Here is a 26,075-nt window from a genome sequence, read left to right on the forward strand (position 1 = left end):
TTCTGCAACTTCTTCAATGCCATGAATTATGATCTAGGCTTGCTGCAACTTCTTCAATGCCATGAATTATGATCTAGGCTTGCCTAGCCACTTTGCACCGATGAAGAAGCAAATGTCACGAGTGGAAACCTTTTCAAGTACTGATCAATGCTTGTGATGATAATCTGAATTACTTTCTGGAGGAAGCAAATTTTAACACATAACCAAAGATGAAAAAGAAAATTAATGACTCAACATTTTATCATGTGGTTAGAAATATATATAAATTATTTAACAATATATTCAAGAAAATACACAAAATATCTCTCTAATATGTTCATAAAAGATTTAAAAAATAATGATAATAAGCCAGCAACATAGCCAAAGAAATGTTATCACTTGCCATCTAGGTGGAATATTTGTGTCATTTTTCTTTTTCAGTATAATTTTTTGGTTTGCAAACGCTAGCTACTCATTTACTCTTTTGGTAGAAAGAAGAAATAAAAAAAATAGAAGCTCTCAAGCTGAAATACTCGAAGCATATTTCAACAGATCAAAGACTAGGAAGTGAGGATAGGGCAGCCAAGTTGTGGATACTGCAGAGAGAATGACCCCATTAGGCTGGCCAGGCTCCGTGATTTCCCTTGAGATAATTCTAACAGTGCCATCATAGGAATCGGGTAGAGTTAGCATAATCTGAACACAAACATGAATATATAAAAGGACAAGAAATCAATAGTTAAAAGTTGCATTATATGATCAGGAATATAAACTCATTCAGTTCCAAAAGAATAACAGTAATAAGCTAGCCAAGTAACCATAACAATAAAGTATAGCCCGATATCCATAGGTCTCCATCATTCTCCCCCCTGAGAAGAAAAATGATTGAGCGTAACATTAACCTTTTGGGTTTTAAAATTTACAATAACCTCATCTCCGGGTTTAAACTCTTTAAAGCATGCTATCCTTCCCAATTCTTCAACCTCCTCGATAATATTATCTAACCTTGCCACCGTCTCTACTAGCAAGGAAGCGAATGCCGCGAATGGAAGTGCCTCCGAGAACTCAAGGCTCGTGATAGCTATTTTACTCAGCTGTGGCCTCAACACCTTCCTCTCTGCTGATTCCGATCTTGAATGTTCATTATTCATCCTTTTAGATTTCCATTCGAGTAATGCAGAATTGTCGGTCTTGAAACTTGGTAACGAGACTCCATTATATTTTTCACGCTTTTGGCTAGAATCAGCATGTGCAGCTGCTACGGCTAGCATGTTGGTGGCTTGGTTATTGTTGGAGCCCAGGAAAAGTCTTGGTTGAGACTTTAGGGCGTTGTTGAGGTCTTGCAAGGCTTCGTGGAGATTATCGGAGAGTATCTCAAGAGAGCAATGGCGTCGATTCCTTATACTATTGGCAAGCTCCATTAATGCTTTTGATAATTCATTGGTGACACGAATGCATGGATCTTTGAAGAGTACACGACAATGTTGTGGTGTCTAGCAAAATACAAGGCATGTAAACGAATATTAATTAAATTATGGATTTTATTAATTAAGATGGCGGAGAAAAAGAGATCAAACTTGCTATGAAGCATTTTTCTAAGTTAGTCCATACTAACTATACAGCGTGCACCCTAACGTTGTTATTGTAAAATTTCCAAGGTATATTGATCAGGAAAACATAATGTTTAATATTAAGTTTGGAAGATCATTGATACCTGAATTTCAGATTGCAAACATCCATGTAAAGCTACAACAGTGTAACCGAAATGACGAAGAACGGCTCCTAGTTTCACATACTGTTGCCAAGGATATCTGCAATGCCTTGAGTGTCTTGGCTCCCAACTTGCATGTAATGCCTGCCCAAATTCGTGGTTACAAGAACATATTCAACAACAAAACCATTTATTTGCTCAAGGTGACATAAACATACGGTATTAAAGAACTTACTAGAGTTTCATCTTGTGATTTTGAGTCTAATACTGCCTTGTATCCCTTGTAAATGGGATCCTCGGGTGACTTATCTTGGGTCGTTTCTTTCTTAACATCATTAAAATATTCATTGACACAAGCTGCAAGATTTAAATTGACATCAAATTGTTACAAGAAGCCATTGGAAAAAGCAAATAAAGGAATAAAGAAAATTTGAAGGAAAGGAAATATTCAGAAAGAGAAATTCTTGGTTTTGATGTTGCATGTATACCTTCTATAGATTTAGCTAGCCCTTCAAGCTTGATCACCGTGGAATTATGGAGGTCTTCTCCGGACCAAATAGGAAATATAAAAAGAGTCATTACTAGGCAAACACCACAACCAATGGCAATGGTGTAGAAGCGTTCATGTGCAATCTTTAATACATTGCTCACACGATAGCTTGACACAGTTATCAGATTAAAGGTCAAGAGGAATATGACAACACCATAGTCATAGTTCCTCTTTATATAGGGAAAGAACCTCATGTATGTTGTTGCAGTTCCTGTCAAATTAAACACGAAAAGATGTTTTTATACTATGATATACCCAAAAAATCGTGAACTATTTGTTGAACTATTACATTTTTTCTCTTTTGTAATGAGTTATTTAGGCATCGGATTAGATGTTTTCCACAGAAAGTATAATGATGTTTCATGGGTCTTGGATCATAGAACAAAACAATGTGAAAAATAAAACGAATATAAAAGAAATAAATTTATATACAAGCTCTTTTGTTTTTTTGCCTTCGATGCATGTAATGGAAATTAAATACATCCATATTTGCGAGTAAAGAAATTTAGCAAGATATGATCAATTAATCAGTAGGGATTAGAACAAATGAATAACACAACAAACATTATTTTAGTAGAATCTTTTACATGTTCCATAAGAAATTCTTCCCAAAGTGGAAGCTATAAATTATTTGGCATTTGGATGTTCTCCTTAAAAGGGAATCTGAGCACATGTAAACACGATTTAGTGTGCTGTTATACTGAAAGAACAACATAATCACCACAATAAAAATAGGGACTAGAGGTCAAAAATTTAAATTATCATCAGATGCTCTTCAGATAAATCTTAAGATTATCAACAGGCTAAATCAAGTGCCACTAAACGTGAAAATAGGTTAATTTTTTTTAAAAATCTTTTGTGACATGGAATGAACTTTAAACTATTTCCATGAACAACGTCGACCTAGAAGACAGAAGCCATTGTTTTGAGAAAATGCTATTAGGAAGTTGTTTCTTCACTAAGCTAGAGGAAATTTCGAAAAGAACTTTCATCAAGGAATTAGCTGACTAGTTATTACCTATCACAAAAACTGCGGCCCCAATGAAAACAGCTCGAAAGACGAGCCCAGTTTTTTCTGCAATGTACCCAGTGAGAAATGCCAAAGACCCTGCTAAGAGGGTTCCTAAGCCTCTATTAAGTCCTTTGCACAAGGTTGCTCCTATCATCAAAAGTAAAAAGAAATGAATCAAACAAATGGATTTTTGTTATAATAATAAAAAACATAGCCAAACGATGAATATAATGCACGCTACCAAGCAATCAGATACATAAATTAACTGACCTGCAGTGAACTCAAGCACAACAACAACAGTCATGACGGCCCAAATAGCATTCTGGCCTATCCCTTTGAACAATGGCTCCAGAAGATACAACAAGGAAACCAATGTCAAAGACAAGCCAACTTTCAAAGCATGGACAACTCTTCTAGGATCATCCCGACCAACTCTCCAAACTGTTTGCCACAACAGACCAGGAAACCTTTTCAATTTCTCAGAAAAAGCTTTCATGTTTTTCTTCAAATTCTCCTTAGCTGATATAGGCATGACCAGCTCCATGATCACACGCACTCTGGAAGATCGACACCCTTAACCCTCTATATATATAAAATGAGGTGATTGATCTAAGAAGCAAAAGGTTAGATTAATATGTGTATAATTGGAAACAGGTAAGATGATTAATCTTGGGTGTTGTGCGTTGTTAATTAATTAAGTTAAAGAAATGATTCATACATAATCAATGACAGGGAAAGTATTAAAGAAATACTGTTGCTACTCGGAATGCTAGTGGGGAGTTTTGATGTGATATGAGAACTCCAACTTCTTTGAGAGGCCTGTGTTAACTCTATAAATATATATACGGAGGAGAGTATTGCTCATCCTTGCATTCACATGTCCTCCATTAATAAAAGGTCCATAGATATTCAACATGGGTTGCTTTTCACAAGGGGCATTGTCAGCCGAAAGAAGAAAACTTGAATCTGCTAACGACGTATGATTTCTTGTCTTATAGTATTATATTAAAACAAATACATTTTTGTTTTATTGATGAACGTTAATGGAGGTTTCTATACGAGAGCGCCCCCCCCCCCCCAAGTTCAACAAACATCGAAGTATTATTGTACCTCTTTGCCAAGACATTCATGTCGTTAATAACCCAAAGAGAGTCCGAATGCTTCATTACTGTCATTAATATTTGTGTCTAAAGGATGCCCAACAATACAGATTTCCACATATAATTAAGAGAGGTGGAGTCGAAATTCAGACTTGAGTAGGTATTTACGCCCATCCTGTAGAACAAGCACCGTTAAGCCTCTTATTGCATCAATTTTATTTTATTCTTTTTAAAAAATCCTTGGTGAATATTTATGCGAGTTACAAGAGAATCTTTGTCTTGCATTTAAATTAAGTTTACAACAGTATGAGCTGTTATAAAATAAAATAAAAATTCTAATCATTTAGCCTATGTTTAGAAATGTGGTTGAGATATTATTTTTAAAAATTTAAATTTTTTAAATTAAAAATAATTTTTTTTATTGTTTTGACATGCTGATATCAAAAATAATTTTTTAAAATAAAAAAAATTATTTTAATATATTTCCGAGCAAATATTATTTTGAAAAACAACTATTATCAATTTTCAATCATACTCTTTTAATTATAAGACATAATTATTGATATTTGAAAGAGATTAACCTGCATTAATTCAAGCCTGGTATATATTATCCCAGAAAGTGTAGGGACAGATCTACATTATTGAATAGATTTGCATCAAGAGTCCTGTGGTCTTATAAATATAAATAACACATAATGACAATATTATGGTAATAACGGAAGGGAAAAAAGAAGCACAAGTCATTCTCAGATTACGATAGTTTTCTAAATTCAAGGAACATGTGATGGTGGAGTGACCTTCTTAACTAGTTTGATTGATCCATTTTTCGGTCTCTTGGAAGTTTGGAAATTAACGAGCCCATAATTAAGGGCTCTTAATCTAAAGTTCTCCAAAAAAAAATCAAAAAAACATTAGAACACGTAGTAAAATCTAGAGCATATGAAAGGTGGACCGAACAGATTAATGGCAAGGTTAATCAAAACGTTGTGGATATTTGTGTTTTCAGGTTCAAATAGAGGTTGGTTTGGCAGAGCCTAAACTTGATTTGAAGTTATTAAGTTCATGTCGTGGTTGGGATGTTGACACGGTGCACGGTTGGGGCAGCAGTGCACCGCCGGCTGACCATTGAAAGAGAGGTGAGGAAGTTTTGTTTTACATGAAAAGTGAAGCTAGAACCACCCATCATTAAGAGTCACGAGGAATCCACAGCTAGCAAGCAGCTCAACGATAGTAACAATGGTGGAAAAGGGAAGCTTCAGAGCTAATAATACTTAACCTAACATCAAGAAACCAAATTCACATGGGTATGTTGTTCTCAAACAGCTGTGCTCGATTTTGTGCGTGAACTCTTCTCGTGCATTTCTCAACTTCTCGACTTGAGGCCTATGTTTGGCCATTTGGCTTTTGAAACATTAATTAACAGAAAAAAAAAACTAAAAGAGAAGGAGATTTTAGTCTGTCCTTTTATTATAATAGTTTTTTTTTAAAAAAATTTATTATTTAATATTAAATTTATTTTTTATTATGTTATCTCACTTTCATGATATAAATTACGAGTTTGAAAGGTTAACCCCATAAGGTTATTTCAATCTCATGATCTTGATTATGAGTTAATTTGATAGATTGACTTAGATTATTTTTTATGTTTTTGTAGTTGATTTATTTTTTAATCACATCCTTCAATATTGAGTTTATTGAGAATTAAACTTTGTGATTTGTTTTAATTTGTTTTTTATGGGGTTATCCTAATTTATTATGACCCAAGTTACGAGTTTGACATGTTAATTTATGTCGCTTTTAGTTACCCTTTTATTTAATTGATTTTTTATTTCATCTTTTAACATTGTGTTGATTAAATAATAGATTTCAAAAATTATTTTGATTTACTTTATATAAAATTATTATAATTTTATAATTCAAGTTATAAATTTAATATATTAATCCAGGTTTATCCAAGTAAATTCACCATCTATTTTATCTATTGCAGCAAGAGCTTAGCTAATTACAATTAGATTTCATTTCTTTTTGGATTTTTTATAATATGATTTCTTACATGAAAAATACAAGGGGAAACGGGGGAATAGTGCTATCCTTTGTATTCTGATCTCTTTCCTGTTCTACTCGAGCATTTGTTATTCGTTTTCTTCTTATATTTTTTTTAAAGTCCACATGCAGCCAACTACCATATTAGTTGTAAATTGTAGTGATTTTTTTATTAACATGGATGTGTGAGTCAGTTTGTGTATAGTTCAACTAATTCCACGGACTCTAAAGTTAACAACTATATAAATCTTCAATAACCCTGAGATTTATGAGACTTGAATTGATGATTTTTAAAAAACAAGTTTAAAATTTGATCAATTCAGCTATATTCCTTTAAAGTTAGTGATATTATTATTATTGATAGCGACAACAGTACTAATGATGGTAAATATAGAATCTTAGATGAGTATGGCTACAATTAGATAGAGAGTTCGTTTTTGTTTTTGTGTTATTGAGTTGTTATGTTTTGTGTTATCGGTGTTGTGTTGGGAGGTAAAAACAATGTTTGGTAACTAGTTACTCTAATGTATATATAAATATTTAAAGAAGTTAAACAAGTTAAATTTTATTGTTATATCTATAAAATGACCAATAAAAATTGTAACAAACTAAGAATATTCTGACAAATTTATTTAATTTATATTGAATAATTTATCAACTTTAAAATTTACATGAAATGTTATCACTTTTTTATGAAAATAGTTCTTAAATTCATAAAAAAAATATTAATATGATGAATAAGAAGGGTGTCCAGCATGGCATGCATATCGATGCGATGCAGTAATGGTTAGTGGTGATCAGGTTTCTTTAATTTGTCCTCTCTTTTATGATGATGAATTTATTTAAGGATTTTTCTGTTCTTTCTTGGAATGTAAGGGGAGCTGTTCATAGAGGAGGGAAACGATACTGTAAGGAGCTTGTTCGGAATTATCTTCCTACTTCTTTTTTTTTTTTTGTTGGAGACGCATGTTTTTTTGTTGCTCAGGTCGAGAAATTTTGGAAGAATATAGGATCCTGTCCTGTGGCTATTTCCGAGCACATATAAATGAAAAAATAAAATGAAATGAAAATCAGCAACGTAGCCTGGGCATGCATATGCTCGCGCAAACAAGAGAGAGAATGACTTCTATAAATTGGTCAAATATTTCAGGCAAATGGAAACAACAACGCAGAATTACTTTATGGTCATTTCAAGGCTAAAAACACGAGCCTGACTCAAACTCGGTTCTTATTTACATCCATGCTCAGGTGTATTTTGCTGAAGCACCAGCAGTCAGACATGTATATGTCGGGAAAAAAAAAATTCCCATTGACTGCAAGTATTAAGATGCATAATATCAAGCATACCAGGGGAAAACTGTGTTTTTCTTTTTGTTCTTATTTCAAACTATGACTATGAACTTGCACCAAAAACACGGATTCTCTGTTCAATTGGAACCCGGCAGCACGGACAAGTAGCTTTCCCCTTCTTCCCGTAATTGTCACTGCAATTTGCACATATAACTTGGTGAGCACAAGGAAGTAAAACAATAGAGACTTCATCTTTCATACAAATCATGCATTTCCGGTCACAATTGGCTCCTTTCTCGGATGAATTTTCCAGTTTCTCTATTTCATGAAGCAACCTCGCAATTGTTCCTCCTTGGGGCTTTGTCCTCTCAGACTTTCCTGATGGTAAAGCATTTGATTGATAATTCTGCTCAGTGGATTCTGCAGCAGATTTCAGACGTGAAAACTCTTGTTCAAGTCTTTGGAGATCATCCTTGTGGCGCTGGAAGTCTATTTCTATCTTAAGGCGCAGAGCATCAAGCTTCCTTTTATTCTCAGCCTTGGCCGCTTCCTTGGAGCATCTTTCCTCTTCCAGTAGGGCCAAAGCTTGCTCTTTCGCCTTCACTTCGTGCCTCCACTTCACCTGTAATGATAAAATTGCAATGAATAACTGCTTCCCTACTAATGTTTAAGATTAGGTAGAATGCACCCATAAATTAAATCTCGAACCAAAAAACTGATAACTTAAAACTTGCTCCAAAACTGAGAAAAAAGGAAGCAGACAGGTTGCTAACTATATTAAACAGTCAGTTCTAAGACAGCTGGTGATCCCGAAAAGGCTGCTGAATAGATTCTTGAAGGAATACAGCCTACCTAATGGCGTAGTATGACCAAGAAAGAGAGTGTTGGAGACACAAGAATGATAAATTAATCTATAGTGTTACCACATGCAGATTGCAGCTTTCAAAATTAATCTACAGTGTTACCATATAGTCTGCTAAATAAACTAGAGAGTGCAACAAGGAATCAGTGCTCATTCACCAATCAAAATTTGATCACAAACCAAACCAAACAAACAGAAATAAATAGTTGAGAGTTTCAATCAAAACCATGGAAACAATTATGTCAAAGCATGAGGAAATGCATGCATAATCTCAAAACCCACAGTAAATAATTATGATAAATTGACCAATTTTGGAACATCAGATGCATCATAAAATATGAAATAAGGACAAGTACAATAGATAAATATATGGATAATTGTGCTATGTCACAAACAAGTAACAGCATATGAATAAATGTATAAAAATTGATTAATCATTAGGCTTCTCTAAAATCACATCACCACAGAAACAAAAGGATGATTTAGTAACCTTCAATGATTGAATTCTCACTCATTTTAATTTAGCAAACTGATAAAAGGAAAACGGACAATGCAGTCAATATCAAGTTTAAGAAGGTTGTGGAAGTTCTGTATCCAGGAAAATTTCCACTTTGGAGTGCATTTTGAGTGTCATGGCACCTAGCTGCTCGCACTGGTGTTGACTTGCATCCCCATGCAAGTTTGCACCCGTATTAGGGGCCATGCACTCTCAAAAAGCTTAAGAAACACGTATGCTTGCAAAGAAAGAAAGCAGACAGGGCAAAGGGTATGCTAAAGATTAAGATGCTAGATTCTATTTATTTATTTATTTCATAAGATAATAATCAATTATTTTAGGAGGCAGACACTGGAAATCTTGAAAAGCTTTTGGCATCCCCTTCCTATTTTGAATAATGTTTAACTAAACTTTTTCCAAGTAATATTTTCTCATTTACAATGATGAGAGGAATGATAAAAGCTTCTTGAGAGTCTCCCAGTAGAGCCTTAATTTAAATTTATCAGTAATGACTCAAAACCTGTCTCTCCAACAATCTAACAATTTCCTCGCAGAGCAAGGCCTCACCTACATCACACCAAGTACAGTGATTAAATGTGCAATCATTTTCCATTAGCCTTGCACTTAAATCAACCAAAAGGTTTGCTTTCAAGACCAAAATTTAGCCATTGGGTCCAGTGTGACAACAATGAAGCATCATCTTTCTGCTGGTAGTGTATTTGCCTTCTCAATTCTACTAGATTTATGCAAGCCATTAAGGACACAAACAAATCATATTCAAATATTAGGACCTTATTTTTGCATTCCTAAATGAAGCCCATACCAAATTACTCACAGCTAGCCTAAAATGTCATTCACCTAAAGGAGTAGTGGTTCAATCAATTGAAGCAGATAAAAATAACAGATGGAACAAGATTGAAAAACATGGCTGTGGACTACCAAGCTATAAAGACCCTAAATTCTCCATCTTCAAACAAGTTGAGCTCCGAGATCAGATGCAGAGGACATAACATCAAAGGCAAAATTATTCTCACAATAATGTTAAAAGTTGCACAAGACTATATAGTCTTCTGTTCTAAGAAACTCTAATCCCAATAATTTAGAGTCCCATTCAATTAATGGCAGGAATCATGTGACTGAATATAATATCTAGAGCTTTACAGTTTATTAGGTTAAACTTATGCTTTCACAAATGTGCATTTTTATCTTGCTATCTGATCACTACAGGAACAACAAACCACTTTGCTTTAACTAGTGAGCTTTATAAATCTGGAGGCCCATCTTTTGTCTTTCACTATTTTAAGGGTTTTTTTCCTTCTGTTGGGGGTTGGCGTGGGAGTTGAGTACTTGAATGATTTATCCTAAAACAATGCAGGCTAAGAGAAACTCATCAATCTAAGAATTCACCTTAACTTAAATTACAACATGAAAACCAAATATGTAGCAGGAAATCTTAATGGAGTTTGTCCATGTATGTGTGTAGTGGATTTAGGTATATAACACACCTCAGCTTCTTTCTGAGCATGCTCAATATTGGCCAAACATTGTTGCAACTCCTTGATCTTCTCTTTCTCATCTGCAATCTCAGCCTGCAGCTTAGTTTTCTGTTTCTCCCAAGCCAAAAGCCTCTTCAGGCACTTTTTCTCCCTCTTCGCTACCTCTAAACATGTTGTTACTGACTCTGATGCACTTAACTTAGAAGCCTCCATCTCTGCCCTGATTTCTGCATTCTCTGTCTCTAGCCGTCTCACAGCTGCATTTGCCCGGTCCACTTGACCACTAGCCTTCCTTAAAGCATTCTCCATCTCAGACAGCCTCTTCGCAGTTGAATCCTCCAGAGTCTGTTTCCCCTTCTTTAATCGCTGGGTCTCCTCTCTTTCCATCCTCAACATTTTAAGCTCTGTTAAATCACTACTAAGCTTTCTGGCAGCTTGCATTGCCTTCTGATGCGCCCACTCCTTCCGCTCCTTCACTTGTTTATCCAAATCCTTTATATGTTGAAGCAGGATGACTATCATATCATCCTTCTGATCTTCTCCTACAAGCTCCAAATTCTCATCAAGCTTCAAATTTTGAAGCTTGCTCAGCATTGAACTAATTCCTTCTTTGTTCTTTGAATCATGAGACTCCTCACCCTTCTTGATCATCCCTTCATCTGCCTTTGCAACTGAGGCAGCATCCCCACCTGCAGTAACACTCATACAAGCCTGAACTTGCACCCGAGGTTGCATCTGCATCTGTTTCGAATTAGCTCTAAAACCAGCAGCAAACATTGCAACATTCCTTTTCAATAAAGACTTCATTGAAGGCGATAGATTAAACCTTTTAGGACACTCAATATCCTTTTGCAAAGTCATTTCTGCACTATATGAGAAAAACCCATCAGGTGAAAACTCTGATCCTCCCCCACTTCCAAACCCCCATCCTCCATGAAACCTACACAATGCTGGTGCCACCACACCAACCCCATTATCAACCCCACTAACACTCTCTACACTACCCTGAACATTACCACTCCCATTCCCCGGAAAACTCGTGACAGGAATTTCAAGCGCACTTGCTCTACCCACATGAAGATCGCTCATCAACAAACACCACATAGCATCACCTTTACTAAAATGTGGCTTAACTTGTTGCAACAAACAAACCATACCCGCAAGGGAATACTCCTCTAATTGCCTTAAATCATTAAAAACAAGCTCCGTTTCATCTACATTTCCATTACTACTGCTACCACAATTATTACTATTCAAATATGCCAATGAATTATGCAATATATTAGTCAGCACATCCATGCCGCCATAACAATACCCGTTACGCAAGATTGCCTTTAACGCAACATCCTCATCATAACCCAATCCAACAAGCTTAGAAATAGCTTCTTTATATAAGAATTCAAGATTTTTTAAAAGAATTTCTTCCAATTTCTCCTCAGTACAGTAGCCCCATCCGTTATCATCAAAATTAGAATTGGAGTTGTTGTTGTTATGGGTTGGATCGTGAAGACCAAGATGGTACGCTAAAGGTTTGAGACCCGATTCAAGTAGGGTTTTGGCATAAATACAGGGATCGAATTCAGTGTATTTGGCAGGGCGGGGCACCCTCCGATTTGCACGGACATGTTTTTCTCTAGCAGTGCAGCCCATATAGATTTATTTATAGATAGATAGACAGAATACAAAACTGTATGGAAAGATTGAATAGAGAGATAGATATATGTGAAAACAAGAATTAGATTAGGAATATTTGCAAACAGAGAGAGAAAGAAAGAAAGACTTACAGGAGGAGGTGGTGGTGGAGATTGGGGAGTTGTTTGGTGGTTGTCTGGGGTGAGTTTGGTGATTTTTGAGTGTGCGTGTTTGAGAGAGAGAGAGTGATGACAGGGGAGGGGAGGGGAGGGCATGCAGGTAGCTAAGGGGTATTGTTTATAAGTGAGTACGAGATTACGAGGGTGATTTTCAAACTTTCTTTAAAAAAAAAATTTATATATATATTTTTTTTATTCTAATGCGTCAAAACAATAAAAATATTAAAAATATATTAGTTTGAAGATTTTTTTTAAAAAATAAAAATATCTAGAAAAATACGGTTTAACCGTTCTCCCAAAAGAGACCATTGCTGATTGGGGTTGTAGCTTGTAAAACATTCGGTGGATTGTTTCAAAAAAAGAAGTTATGGGAGGTCTCAAATTAATCCTTTAACTATCAAGTAATTCTCAATTTAGTTCTTATTAGATTTTTTTTCTCAATTTAGTATATTTCTTGGTTTCGATCAAAATAGACTATCCATGTTGAAAATAAAGCATTCATGAAAATTTAACAATATACAATATCACATGCGATCTTAATCTTGTGATAAGAAAAGGTAATATAATTAAGAAAAACAAAAGGGTTTGGGCAATCCACTGTTGCATCTTCTATTCACGCAGAGAATTGCACTGTGGATTCGCACAGTGCAATTCATGATTTTTCTTGTCTGCCTCTTGCTCTGGGTTGGCTCAATAACGTTGGATTGGTGGCTGGTTCTTTGGAGATTATGGTCGGTTGCTTGACGCTGGCTTCAGAAAGGAGACCACCGCATTGTAACGTTTGGAGTCGAGGATTTTTTGTTGACTTCTATCCCTTCTTTTAGTATGCTCTGATGAACCTGTGGCCTTTGGGCTCTTGATCGGCTCAAATTTCCTACCAGTCGAGGTCTGCTTCTGACGATTTTGTGGGACCTATTATGTTCCTTTTTAAGGTCTGCTAGCTGTTCGTTTTATGACAAGTACCCATTTTCTTTTGTGTCCTTGTCGGATTAGAGCTGGAAATGGTTGTGTTTGAGGAGATTTCGTATTCTGACTGTGAAGTTTCTGTTGGAACCAAACCAGGTATGTAGCACAGGAATTACACAGTTTTTAAACCCTTTTACAATCATTATATATGAGCAACTTTCTCATTTTCAACCCCATTTCCTTGCCATGTTTCTTGGTTGTTGTGTTGCATACATCCCCTCTTCTTCTGTCTCTGGTTGTGGCTGTCTCTATAAAAGCCTCTATAAAGCTCTTTTCCATTCTAACTTCGGTGGTTCTAGGTTCTTTCATGCTTCTTTTGGATTTTAGATTGTCATGATTCGGACGCTTATACAATTTGCATGCTTCCTTTGGCTACTGCTTCTGAATCATTTCTTTCTTGGTGATTTGTTTTGTCAGAGAAGCCACAGAGGATTGATACACTTTACAACGGTGTTGTTTTAAGATGCACTTCAATGAAGCATTTTGGGTTGTTTAATGATCCGCTGGTCTTCCAAGGCCTGTGCTTGGGCATGATTTTGAAATAAAAATTGCAGAAAGCCACCATGTTTGAGACTTCTTAGTTTCTTTTTGATACCTCAAACAATAGATGCAGTAGTTTTCATCATTTTGCTGAGCAATTATTTCATGTTCCATCGTTGTTAGCTTATAGGTCTGATTATATCATGGATTTGTTGAGAAACTTTGCATGTTTTTTCTTTATTGCCTTTTTTTTTTTGCATCTTCACTGTCATGGATTTTCCCGTTCTCACACAAACTGTAGACATAGCATAGTAAAGTTTATATCCTATATGTTTTTGCGGTTATAAATTACTTTGACAAAAAGTTAATTTTTTTTTCTTTTAAATTAAATTTTTAATATGTTTAGATTGTTTTGATGAGTTGAAATGAAAAATAATAAAAAAAATATTATTTTGATGTATTTTTAAATAAAAAATATTTTAAAAAATAATTACTACCACAACATCAAATTAACTCTTAAACTCCGTTTGTTTTTATATTTCAAAAGCATTTAAAAAAATTAATTTTTTTTTATTTTTATTTTAAAATATTTTTTTTGTATTTTTAAATCGTTTTAATGTGTTGATATTAAAAATAATTTTTTAAAAATAAATAAAATATATTTTAATATATTTTTTTAAAGCATAATTTAAAAAATAAGTAACACACTTCAAATTAATCTCAAAGTAATTTTATTAACTTCGAAGAGTCGGGAAGGACGTCTACAAGTCTAGAATATAGAAGATAAAACCAAAAAAAAAAAAAATGAAAAATATGGATAGATACTGGGAGACCATAAGAAGTCAGGAGGTAAAACATCCTTAAAAAGTTGATTTTCGTTACATGTGATGTCATTGATCAAACAAGACGTCACGCCAAAATCTGGATGCAGACTTTTTGTTCACCGCCATCAACTTTCTTCCAAAATATAAATCTTATCCAGTTCTAATTTTAATAATTAATCACAAATTCAATCCTTTCGCCTCACTCAAGGTGTGAAATATTGAACAAAATTATACTATAATCAAAACCATTTTTAATTTATAAAAATTAAAAACAAAACATCCGTTCTTCTTGTTATATAAATACATATTACTAGTAGTTGCTTTCCATCTACATTAATATATTTAATTTAATTATTCTTCAAATTAGATAAATGATATTTATATAAATGTAGTCGTAGTAACAAAATCTAATACAAATTATTAATGACAAGTAAACGAAGTCCACATATACAGCCCCTGAGCAAACTCCCTCAAGATCACCATAGCCATGGCCGTGAAAACCAGCAAAAAACAAGACCCATCGCCTGCTTTTTTAGAAACAGTGGATGAAATCATGAGACTCTATAAATCACTGCCGTCACGACCCTCCATTGAAGAAGTTGAAGCAGCCATGTCTGTGATCAAGACTGTCAACAATGAAGAGCAGGCAAGGCTTGATGATATTGCAGAGCTAGACTGTCCTCAAGATGTCCCACAGGAGCTCTTCTCCGTGCTACAACAAGCGAGAAAGACCGTGGTGTTGTTTCAAAGCCATGAACAGAGAAAAGAGGCTCTTTACTTGGTTGAAGTTGACAAGATGTTTGAGAACTTCGATGGGTTGATACAAAGAGTTTCTTTGTTGGTTTCTGGGGATACCCACAAGGAGAAACTGATCTCTATCAGTGAGTCAGTTGAAAAAACTGAGAAAGAAAGTGTGGTTAGTGATGAAAGTTTGATCAAGAAAAGAGAAGATGGAGAATCGGATAAAGATGGCTTCAAGGATTTGGTGAAGAGCTCTTCCACAAAGGCCGCTTTCATTTCGGGTAATCTTTAATGTTTCTTTGCTGCTTGGTTTCTTTGGAGTTTGTATATGCATACACATGAAGATTGTAGAATCCGGGTATTCAAAGACAAACTCTATTGATTACTTAAATTCTTGACATGCTTGCATGTTCAAAATATTAAAAATGGGAAAACAAAATTAAACTTGTCTTCATTTCAGTTGCATATATGGAAATTCAAGATTTTTTCAGAAATGAAGTTTTGCTTCCCATTTGATGTGATTATTCAAAAGCATATTGAGCTGGAATAGGCAAAGAAGAAGGTGTGTGTATTCTAAGATTTAAGAGTCATTAATCACTTGTAATTTATTAATTCTTTGGTCTAATTTTAACATGATATTTTGAATCTTTAAATTTGTGATGTTGAAATATTCGTGTTAAATTCTGTTTGAATAGTTCTCTTTATAGTTGATGCCCTGGATAGCCAGCCAAAAGAGGTGCACTCACCCTGCTGGACTGTAATTGCAGGTTTGGTGTGAGGTTAAAACTAGTAAGAGCAGAACAGAAAACAAATTTTAGTTGAAAATAATATTCTTATTTTGTTTCGTTTTATTCACTAATGTTATGGTATTCTTGGTTTTTTTTCTACAATTCTTTAATCTTTGTAGTCAAAAGTTTTTTATTCCTTAACTCTACGTGTGGATATTGGAGCATTACAGGTGAAGTGAACTCTGAGAAGCTGAGTCTGATGAAGGTGGCAGCAGTCATAGAAAAATCTGCAAATACTGGAGCTGTAGTTCTTGATCTTAGAGGCAAGTTGATGGATCAAATTGAGTGGCTTCCTCTGTCAATTGGGAAATTATTGTTCATTACTGAATTGGACTTGTCTGAAAACCGAATCATGGCACTTCCATCCACCATTAATGGCCTCAAAGCCTTGACGAAGTTGGACGTCCACTCCAACCAACTAATAAACCTTCCTGGGTCATTTGGAGAGCTAATCAATCTGACCGATCTTGATCTCCGGGCAAACAGGTTAAGATCACTGCCAGCTTCTTTTGTGAAGTTGACAAAACTTGAAAATCTTGATTTGAGTTCAAATCAGTTCACTCAATTGCCAGAGACTGTTGGGAGTTTGACCAGCTTGAAGATACTAAACGTGGATACAAATGAACTTGAGGAGGTTCCTTACACAATTGGAAGTTGCACGTCACTAGTGGAACTGAGATTAGATTTCAATCAGCTCAGAGCACTTCCTGAGGCAATCGGAAAGCTTGATTGTTTGGAGATTCTTGCTTTGCACTATAACAGAATTAGAGGGTTACCTACAACGATGGGCCATCTTTCCAACTTGAGGGATCTTGATGTAAGCTTCAATGAACTAGAATCCATACCTGAAAACCTGTGCTTTGCAGAAAATCTCAAGAAATTGAATGTTGCCAATAACTTTGCGGATCTAAGATCTTTACCGCGAAATATTGGAAACCTCGAATTGCTTGAGGAGTTGGATATAAGTGACGATCAGATAAGAGTCTTGCCAGATTCTTTTAGGCTCTTGTCAAAATTGAGAGTTTTTCGTGCTGATGAAACTCCATTGGAAATCCCACCAAGACAAGTAACTATTTTGGGCGCTCAGGTAATGTTTGATGAACAGCTTTGGCTTACCAATCACTAAACTTTTACCTGTTTCTTAAATGAGACTAACTTATTCAACTTTCCCTCATCAGGCTGTTGTTCAGTTCATGGCCGACCTTGTTAACAAGAGAGACGCAAACACTAAATTGTCAAAGAAGATGAAGAAGAAGGGGTTTTGGCACAGGGTCATCTCAATCCTTTGGCCTTTCAGGAGCAGCTAAGCCATGTAGTTGACAAAACACTTGAAGTTATATGTTTAGCCTTGATGTGCATAGATTTATATATCATTCCTTAAGACCACGCTGGTTTTGCTTGTTTCTAGTGTAATGAGAGAAAAAAAAAGTTCTCTCTATATATATTATGTGAAACAAAAGTCATCGAGTAATGACAAAATATTGATTTAATTTGTAGCAAGAGGAGCATTCGTTGCCCTCCCTTGCGACCATTAATGACAGCTATCCCAAACCTGCTAAGTTTTGAATCTAATGAGAATTCTGAATCTTAAACGATTACCATTATCAATAATGAAGCCACTTCCCTTCGTCTATATCGGCCTCTCGTCGAACTTGATCCCAAGCAAGGTGGGAGTCTTTCTACGTATGAAACATTTGTGAACTGTAGCCTTCCCATCTACGCCTTGTTTTTCTTTTCTTGAGTTGTTTGTAAACTGGAGAGGGTACGTTTATCCCTAGAAAAACATTGTTGCTGCCATGTTTTAATTATTTAATTTAATGCAAATGTCAATTATATTGAGAATTCTCTGAGAGCAACTTCTTTGTTTTTATGATCATATACATATTGGACAGACCTAGAAAGCGTTTGTGGATCTTCTTCTTCTTGTTGTTGTTAAAGATGGAGTGTCGATTAGATACTGAATGAGGTTAGCCAATTAAGCTACTTCTAAAAAAATCAACTTTATTATTTAATAATAATAATAATAAATTCAATGTGCACAAATTCTCTCATTTTTATTATTAGATAAGATACTTGAGATCATAAACTTCTTAATTGCCAAACTTTTCAATCCATATAATATTCGATGTAGATTTGGGACACCTTAGATCCTAATTTTCCAGATCTTTTCTTTTTTGAACGAGCAGCACAGGACAGGTTATGTATCAATAATTCTTCTAAGAGTATAACTTAATTTGTCAAGTTTTAGATTTGTTCTCTAGAGATAATTAATTCGAGTCTCATAAACTTCAGGGCTACTAGAAGTTTACATGGTTGTTAACTTCAAGGCTCGTGGGATTAATCGAGATGCGCGCAAACTGGCCAGGACAATGTTGTTAAAATCACGTTTTGACTCGTAAAATCATATGATTTTACGAGTCAAAACATGCATTACGTGTTGAATCGCTTGAAAAAATCGAAAATGGGTAAAATCGGGTTGAAATCGGGTGAAATTGCAAAAACCGGATGAAATCGCGCAAAATCGCGATTTCAGGACCCATTTTGAGATTTTGCCAAAATGAGGCGCTGAAACAAAATTCCCCCCCTCATGTCCAGCTGTTAGACGCCTATTGGATTTTTCTTGCACAGTCACGGACTCACGTGACTGTCTTCAGTCTTCACTTCAGGCGAAAATACTCACAATTCACAAATCAATCTTCACAAATCACAACGACAAAATACTCTTTCCAATCGAACAAATCCCTAATTGGCAACTACAAAAGTGGCGACAACGATCTCCATCCTCCACAAAAGCGGCCAACGACAGTGCTCACGGTCCGGTGACTCCAGTCTTCACTCCTCTTTCCTTAGTGCTCACGGTCGCGGCTTCCTCTTCTGTTTATCGTGATTTTAACCGCAACGAGCCGACAACGATCTCCTCAACAGCTCACGACTCCAGGCTTCCTCTGCAGTCTTCATTAACAGCAACACGCCGGCAACGATCTCCTTTCTTTCCCATCTTCAACAACAGCAGGCGACATCGAGCGGTCGGGCCTCTTCACCAACAACCGTTCAGCTTATCATCATCATCTTCAATAGCAGCTGTTCAGTTCATCATCATCATCTTCAACAGCAGCAGGCGACACCATAAGTTCATTTTGTCTTCATTATCATCACTATAGTAGTTGATTTTGCCCCTATCATAGATTTGTATTTTGCCCTGTTAAGTGTTAATTGTTAGTTAGTCTGTTACCCTGTAATTCATTTTGCCCCGTCCTGTAATTTGTATATGTATAATGTTGAATTGAATGGAATTGATCGGGTGAGAAAATTGTTGAATTGAATGCCACAGTATATACTATATATCTTGACTGAATTGGACTAAATATTACTCGGTGAAAATTGGATTGAAAACTGTTGAATTGAACTAAATTGAATGTCATTTCAGTATTATAGGACTGAATTGAATTAAATTAATGGGGTAAAAATTGGACTGAAAAATATTGAATTGGACTGAATTTAATGTCATTTCAGTATTATAGGACTGAATTAATGAGGTGAAAATTCCTTACGATTTTTTTTGAAGCATGAATTTTTTTTGATATATTTTAAAATTCCTTACGATTTTACGATTCGTTTTTATAATCCGAGTTTGTTTAGTACTTTCTGTGCCATGTTAAAATCGTGATTTTAACAACCTTGGGCCCGGACACCTATGTTAATAAAAAAATAATAATAAATTATATTGAAATTTAATGAAGGGATCATATTAAAAATATTTTTTAAGTAGAAGCATCAACCATATATACAATTACTATTGTGTAGTTTGAAATTCTATAAATGTAATTGATTAAAGCAATTAAAATGAATAATGCAATTACTGTCTGTATGCATGCGATGGATATCCTCATATTAAAATTTCTTTTACCTCTTTTAAAATTCAGATTGAATAACGATTCTATTTTTTCGGTAAGACCTTTCGTAGGACTAGCATTAAATACAGCATAGCATTAGAAGTAAAAACAATGTTACTATTCCTTATTCTAAAAGTATATATATATTACTATTTCTCAATAGATTTCAAAAAATAATAATAATAATAATAATAAAAAAAGAACATTCAATAGGAAACTATTTTCTTTTTATATTAATTATCTGAAATAAAAAATAAAAAATTAATGAATATGCAATGACAAAGAAATGTTGTTCTAACATTTCTATACATGTAATAAGGAATAATAAGTATGTATGATATTGTGATGTATAATGTATTTTTTAAAAAAATTAAAAATCTATTAAAATATTTTTTTTATTTTTAATATCAGCATATTAAAAAAACATATTAAAAAAAATTTAATTTTAATATTTTTCCAATCAAATATTTTTAAAAAACAGAACCAAAACGAACGTTATTTCAGTATTTCTCTCCCGAGCTTTTTTTTTGTTTTTTTAATATATATATATATATATATATATATATATGGGAAGCAGAAAAACCTGGGCCAGGCCCGATTATATTTCTTCAAAGTCCTACCCGGAGAATGGTTTTAGGCTTTTAGGCTTCGGCAGGTGAGCAAGGCAAAGTGCGAGCGATCCCTCCCAACGCAAACGAGGTCAGTCAGAATCCTCCTTTTGCTCTCTTGATTTTATATCCCTGATTTTGTCGGTGTATTGATATTGAATTCCTGTTTATTTTACCCTTTCGCTCTGGTTGTCGGAATTTTTTTTGAAAAATTACAAATATTTTTTTTGATGACTATGATTAAAAACAGTGAAAAGTAGCTGAATGTGTTATTTCTTAGTGTATGTGCACTATTGAATGAGAATCTCTTCAGTTCTGTTTTGTTTCTAGTTTTTATATATAATCAATCAGACAAGCAGCCATTTGCAAGTTCACATGACTTTGGCATAAGCATATCTTTCTGCAAGGTGGTTATCAATGGATTTATATTTCCTTGCCACTTCCCTGGCTAGCTACTATCTTTGCATCCCTTTTGGGATTGCTTCTTCTAAATTAATTGTGGCTCTAATGTCACTGTTTACCTCAACATTGTTTTGTTTATCTGCACCTCCAGGTTGCCTTAAAATTTTTGACTTGTCTCCTGAAATTACAGGATTATTATGGCTGAAAGTTCAATAATTTCTGATCAAAAGGTAGAAGCTTTGGCAAAGAAAGGCATGGATCGGATAAAAAAGGTGTATGTTTGGGACATGGATGAGACCCTTATATTGCTCAAGTCTTTGCTGAACGGGACTTATGCACAGGCTTTCAATGGCTTAAAGGATGTGCAGAAGGGAATAGAAATTGGTAAGATGTGGGAGAAGCACATTCTTCAAATCTGTGATGATTTATTCTTCTATGAACAAGTGAGTTTCCCTTCTTCTTCTCGTTAGCTTTTCTTGATTTGCATGTTGTCCAATTATATTTGGGTTTCTAGTACAAAGCTGGATGGTTTTGTTTTAAACTTCTTAATGATGAATATGATTAAGTATTTGCCACCAAATTTTCAAAATGCAGATAGAGAACTACAATAAGCCTTTTCTTGATGCCATGAGTCAATATGATGATGGGCTTGATCTTTCTAATTATGATTTCAACCAAGATGGATTTAGTCCTCCTTCTGATGATGTAAACAAAAAAAAGCTAGCGTATAGACACCGAGCCATAGCCAACAAGTACAAACAGGTACTTTTAATAGATAATTATCAAGCGTGAGTTCATTATTCCATTTTATATCTTCTCCATGCAAGTAATGATGATCATACCAACCTAAGTGAAATTCTGAAAATGAAATTGGCTGCTTTGTAATTACTTTTTGTTCATTACTGCTGTATGAACCTAGATGTAAGAAGGGCTTTTAAAGGTTGTGCTGCAAAAAGTCGGCTGCTTTTGTTTTTCTTGTCAGGTGTTTGTTTGACTGCTAAGCCTTTAACCCTCACTAGCAGTTTGTCATGAAATATAAATGCTGACTCTGTAGCACTATGTTATAATCATATAGTATGTTAATTCTCTGAGTTCAATGCATTTGTGTTATATGTAAGTTCACATTGTATGTTGTGTTCTTAAGAAAGGTAATCATTGAAAGATGGAGATTTAAATTGTTACCCGTTTATTATAATGACATTGTTTCACAAACTGTCAGAGTGTAGAGATTATATATCATAATATGGAACTCTTACAGTCTTAATCTGGACCAATGTCTGAGTTTGATTGTGGGGTTATGGACATGATACAAGTATCTGAACAAATCCTCTATGTTAGGAAATTTGACTGTGGATTTAGCAAGCTTTAGTCACTTCCAGTAGCTCAATATTTTTTGGGGCGTGGGATGGTCATATATGGTAGTTGAAATTTGCTGGCTTCTTTAACTTCCTTTCTGTTTCTATATGCAGTCTGCATTTTCTTCCATATATTTCTAAGAAAAGCTATTTACTACATGCCAGTTATTTTAGATTTTCATGAATTGGAAATTGGAATATGAACAGGTGAAAAAGCTCACTTCTCTCTGAAATTTCAGGGTTTGCATAATATTCTTGATCAGGAGATGATCAATCTATGGGAGGAATTATATAATTTGACTGATGAATATACAGATAGATGGCTCTCTTCAGGTATATGGATTCTCCATTTGTGACTGCTGGCAAATGTAATCGTTTCTTTATTGCTTTAACTAGGGGGACTTGGTACTGGACTGTTATCTAATTCTTGTTGCTGTTTTGAAATATTGTTATTTCCTGTTATTCTTTTTGAGGTCCTTTGAAGATGGCTGACATGAAAGAAAAGGAAAGGAAAACTAGAACATGAGTACTAAGGAAAAGAAAATAAAGCGTTTATTAATTCTATGCTGTGAAAATAACCAGAAAGAGATGTAAACCAGGACCTAGTAATCTAATATCCTGATGCCAGATTGCTTAATCTTGCATTTTTAGGCTTTCAAAGTTTTCTCCAATGACTTTGGTGACAGCATAAATGATTGTCATAGCAATATCAAGACCACTTGAATGTAATCCATTATAAATTGCATTGTTGATTGCTCCTTTCTGGTGATTTCAAACATACTTTTATATCCTTTGATGATCTGTAAGTGGTACTCTGTCTTGCTTTGGTGTCTGAGATGAGCTTGCTAGCAGTAATATCGTATATTCATCACACTCTTACTCATATTATCATCTGTCACAAATCTAGCGCGGGCTTTCTTGGAACAGTGTTCTGGCTGGAAGGAAGACCCTCCTCGTTGTCTTGCCTCTACTGATGGGATCATCAATCACACCGATGCCAAGTTTGAGCCCATTAATGTTTTAGTGACTTCTGGATCATTGATACCCAGCCTCGTAAAATGTTTACTTTTTCGACTTGACAATTCAATAACATATGAAAATGGTCAGCATCCCTTTTGTCTCATCTATATATATATATATTATGTCTATTGCCATAATTGGTGTTTGAATTAGCCAGCTTCATTTCAGCATCCTTATGAACTAAGAATGCAATACATTTTTTCCAATCATATGTCAGGTGGATGGTCAAATTATATATTGTTTTTTCCCCATAAGAAAACATTGGTGCCTATCCTAGGTGATGCTGAAGTTTTTATCCAAATGAGAATTTGGGTGGCATTCTAGATTAGAATTAAATGAACTGTTGAATTAATTTATTTGTTGTTTCACCTCTCCTAAATCACACGGTGGAGGAAATCTTACTATATACAGAATGGTTGAACTTTTGATAACTTAGTTATGTGCTTGTTTATGCTGAATTGCTTGTGGTCACTATTTGGTATCCTCAGAAGATGATATCTCTATTTCCTGTCTTGGGATTTGAGTTCTAAGACTAAAAGCTTTATCCTTCTATGGATATTAATACTTTCAAGAATTTTTCTGAGGTTTCAACTAACTTGTTTCATTTGTATTATGTCACAAATAAAGTATGTTCAAAAGTCGCATCCCATGTTTGCTAAAGAGATAGACAAAGGAGTTTTTTTATTTTTTTCTAATATAGAATAAACTACTTTCTATAATTTCTAATTTGGCTCCTCTGTAAAAAAAAAAAAAATGGCTACACCACTGTTAGCAATAATGCTGTGTGCTGAAATTTGTCACTGCATCTTCTTACTGAATTACCTTCTTTTATAGTGCAATGTCTTGAAAGTTGGGAAACTAGATGAACCGTGCAATTTAGATGTTATTGAGCTAGCAATTCCTGCAGTACTTTACAAGCACAAGACATTCCTATTATGGAATTTCCATTATTTTGTCTTTGAAGTCAGTTCAATTGACTTTCAGTTCAGAGCTGAATTTGAAGCTCAACTGATAATAGATAAACCTGTTGAGGTTGTGATTCAATTAGATGGCGTCAACACACATTGTTATAACTTCAGCAAAACCTTGAATGAGAACCTAGGGCAAGGTATTTTGGGATTAGTGGGGAAAATTAGAATGAGATCAGATGCACTGAGTTTTTTCCTTCATGACATGTTCTTTTGGTTTGCCATTCCTAAAGAAACACACAAAATAGATTAACCCTTTTACGGCCTTGTTTTTGTTGTCTTGAGGTAATTGCACTTCTGGTTTTTCATCTTGCAACATTTCATGATAGGGTTTAAACCCTGTGTTTACACTGCACAGATAAACAACCTTCATTTCTTCTTAGGTGAACAGATTTTTGATGGGTGCTAAAAATGCCTGATTAAGCATGTGGGAAAAGCTAACCTGAAGAATGTGATATAGTTTTTCCAGCTGATATAATTTTATTCTAGATATTTACTCAAATGAATATATTCTCATTATTATTAATTCTTTCCCATCTTCACTTAATTGCTTGAATACTTCTACTTAATTTCCTTTCTTTCCATTACTTTATATTAGTTACGATAGCAGGCCTGAGACAAAGTGCTCTGTTGTTTCAGTCTACAGCTCATGGGAAGTGGGAAAACCTCAATGTTTTCAGTGGATCAAGGAACGATTTAATGGTCCACATGTCCATTTTTGTGTAATTGGGGATGGATGGGAAGAGTGTGAAGGTGCACAGGCCATGCAATGGCCATTTGTCAAGATTGGTATGCACTCAGGTGGGGATCATCGTTTTCCAGGCCTTACGTTGAGAACTCTTGGTTACTACTTTGCTGTTGTGTACGGGGATCCTGATGCTGAAAATAATGAAGATGAATCATGACGTCATTTGCAAAATGTTATCTGTCCTGTCCTGTTCTGGATATTTTTTTGTGAAGTCGCAGAGGATTTCAATGTGGAATTCATGGACATTTAACCATATAGACATTGAATGTCCATAAGCGTGTCTAGGGAAAACTTTTTTGGCATTCCATGTCCTTGGTTTTTATGGTTAGAAAACACCCGATTAGAATGATTCTCCAATGATAAATTCTCCTAGACGGCCTCGTCTTGTATAGATCGCATTGTATTGTGACGGCTGTTTTATATAAATCTTGCATGTGGTTGCAAATATTTTAACAGAAGTGTTTGTACAACGAGGCGATTTACAGTGTGGAATGGTGTAATCTTGCATTTTTAGTCTACTCACCAAAAAACAGGGTACTCTGCATATACAGAGATGCATGCAGATCAAAATCAAATGGACAGCTTTGTGGGATAGAGATTGCTCGACAGCGCCCCTTCCTTGTGGGATAGAGATTGGTCGACAGTGCCCCTTATCGAGTAAGATTGTGCAAGGACGACATTTGGGTCCCTTTAAAGAGATCAGGTGCATGGACACATTCTGTCATTTGTATTTTCTCTTCATGCAGTCCAGGCATCTCTAGTCTAGAATGTCAAAATATCTCAAGGACTCTGGTGTCAGGTCAGAAATAGTGACCGAGAAGTTACGTGCTCGCAATTTTGCCTGACTTCCCTGGCTAACTATCCCGTATCTTTCACGCAGATCGTATGCATCCTTCTTTCTTTGACTTTCTTTCACAGTTTCCTCTGCCTTC

The 26,075-nt window shown here is 35.0% G+C and overlaps 4 protein-coding genes across 5 annotated transcripts; 2 read left to right on the forward strand and 2 right to left on the reverse strand.

The window, feature by feature from the left end:
- Window positions 1-715: 715 nt before the first annotated feature.
- Window positions 716-4,076, reverse strand: LOC133690912 (aluminum-activated malate transporter 12-like). The gene is made up of 6 exons (XM_062111195.1): window positions 3,523-4,076; window positions 3,259-3,399; window positions 2,179-2,451; window positions 1,926-2,047; window positions 1,694-1,834; window positions 716-1,472 (listed from the first exon to the last, which is right to left on the reverse strand). The coding sequence occupies exons 1-6, from the start codon at window positions 3,794-3,796 to the stop codon at window positions 837-839; spliced, it is 1,587 nt and encodes a 528-aa protein (XP_061967179.1). The 5' UTR covers window positions 3,797-4,076; the 3' UTR covers window positions 716-836.
- A 3,415-nt stretch (window positions 4,077-7,491) lies between these two features.
- LOC133688506 (MND1-interacting protein 1-like) lies at window positions 7,492-12,436 on the reverse strand. The gene is made up of 2 exons (XM_062108008.1): window positions 10,549-12,436; window positions 7,492-8,307 (listed from the first exon to the last, which is right to left on the reverse strand). The coding sequence occupies exons 1-2, from the start codon at window positions 12,187-12,189 to the stop codon at window positions 7,789-7,791; spliced, it is 2,160 nt and encodes a 719-aa protein (XP_061963992.1). The 5' UTR covers window positions 12,190-12,436; the 3' UTR covers window positions 7,492-7,788.
- A 2,618-nt stretch (window positions 12,437-15,054) lies between these two features.
- LOC133704374 (plant intracellular Ras-group-related LRR protein 5-like) lies at window positions 15,055-17,689 on the forward strand. The gene is made up of 3 exons (XM_062129186.1): window positions 15,055-15,642; window positions 16,320-17,236; window positions 17,328-17,689. Exons 1-3 carry the CDS (start codon window positions 15,108-15,110, stop codon window positions 17,454-17,456), a joined length of 1,581 nt encoding a protein of 526 aa, XP_061985170.1. The 5' UTR covers window positions 15,055-15,107; the 3' UTR covers window positions 17,457-17,689.
- A 2,935-nt stretch (window positions 17,690-20,624) lies between these two features.
- Window positions 20,625-25,601, forward strand: LOC133688383 (eyes absent homolog). 2 transcript variants are annotated; one of them, XM_062107858.1, is made up of 6 exons: window positions 20,625-20,741; window positions 21,243-21,495; window positions 21,647-21,814; window positions 22,647-22,740; window positions 23,315-23,509; window positions 25,035-25,601. In XM_062107858.1, exons 2-6 carry the CDS (start codon window positions 21,250-21,252, stop codon window positions 25,298-25,300), a joined length of 969 nt encoding a protein of 322 aa, XP_061963842.1. In that variant the 5' UTR covers window positions 20,625-20,741; window positions 21,243-21,249; the 3' UTR covers window positions 25,301-25,601. The 2 variants fall into 2 exon arrangements, with proteins under 2 accessions (XP_061963842.1, XP_061963848.1); XM_062107864.1 differs by having other exon boundaries at window positions 20,650-20,741; window positions 21,283-21,495.
- The last annotated feature ends 474 nt before the right edge of the window (window positions 25,602-26,075 follow it).

Source organism: Populus nigra, chromosome 1 (assembly GCF_951802175.1).
Source record: "Populus nigra chromosome 1, ddPopNigr1.1, whole genome shotgun sequence".
NCBI lineage: Eukaryota > Viridiplantae > Streptophyta > Magnoliopsida > Malpighiales > Salicaceae > Populus > Populus nigra.

Bases quoted from the DNA above. Each gene is read 5' to 3' on its own strand.
- LOC133690912 (XM_062111195.1), bottom strand. From the start codon at position 3,796: ATGGAGCTGGTCATGCCTATATCAGCTAAGGAGAATTTGAAGAAAAAC. The intron at 2,452-3,258 runs GTAATAACTAGT...TTAATTTGACAG, and splicing joins GGCCGCAGTTTTTGTGATAG to GAACTGCAACAACATACATG. The intron at 1,835-1,925 runs GTAAGTTCTTTA...GAATTTGGGCAG, and splicing joins AATCACAAGATGAAACTCTA to GCATTACATGCAAGTTGGGA.
- LOC133688506 (XM_062108008.1), bottom strand. From the start codon at position 12,189: ATGGGCTGCACTGCTAGAGAAAAACATGTCCGTGCAAATCGGAGGGTG. The intron at 8,308-10,548 runs GTGTGTTATATA...TTATCATTACAG, and splicing joins ATGCTCAGAAAGAAGCTGAG to GTGAAGTGGAGGCACGAAGT.
- LOC133704374 (XM_062129186.1), top strand. From the start codon at position 15,108: ATGGCCGTGAAAACCAGCAAAAAACAAGACCCATCGCCTGCTTTTTTA. The intron at 15,643-16,319 runs GTAATCTTTAAT...GGAGCATTACAG, and splicing joins AAAGGCCGCTTTCATTTCGG to GTGAAGTGAACTCTGAGAAG. The intron at 17,237-17,327 runs GTAATGTTTGAT...TTCCCTCATCAG, and splicing joins TAACTATTTTGGGCGCTCAG to GCTGTTGTTCAGTTCATGGC.
- LOC133688383 (XM_062107858.1), top strand. From the start codon at position 21,250: ATGGCTGAAAGTTCAATAATTTCTGATCAAAAGGTAGAAGCTTTGGCA. The intron at 21,496-21,646 runs GTGAGTTTCCCT...TTCAAAATGCAG, and splicing joins ATTTATTCTTCTATGAACAA to ATAGAGAACTACAATAAGCC. The intron at 21,815-22,646 runs GTACTTTTAATA...CTGAAATTTCAG, and splicing joins TAGCCAACAAGTACAAACAG to GGTTTGCATAATATTCTTGA.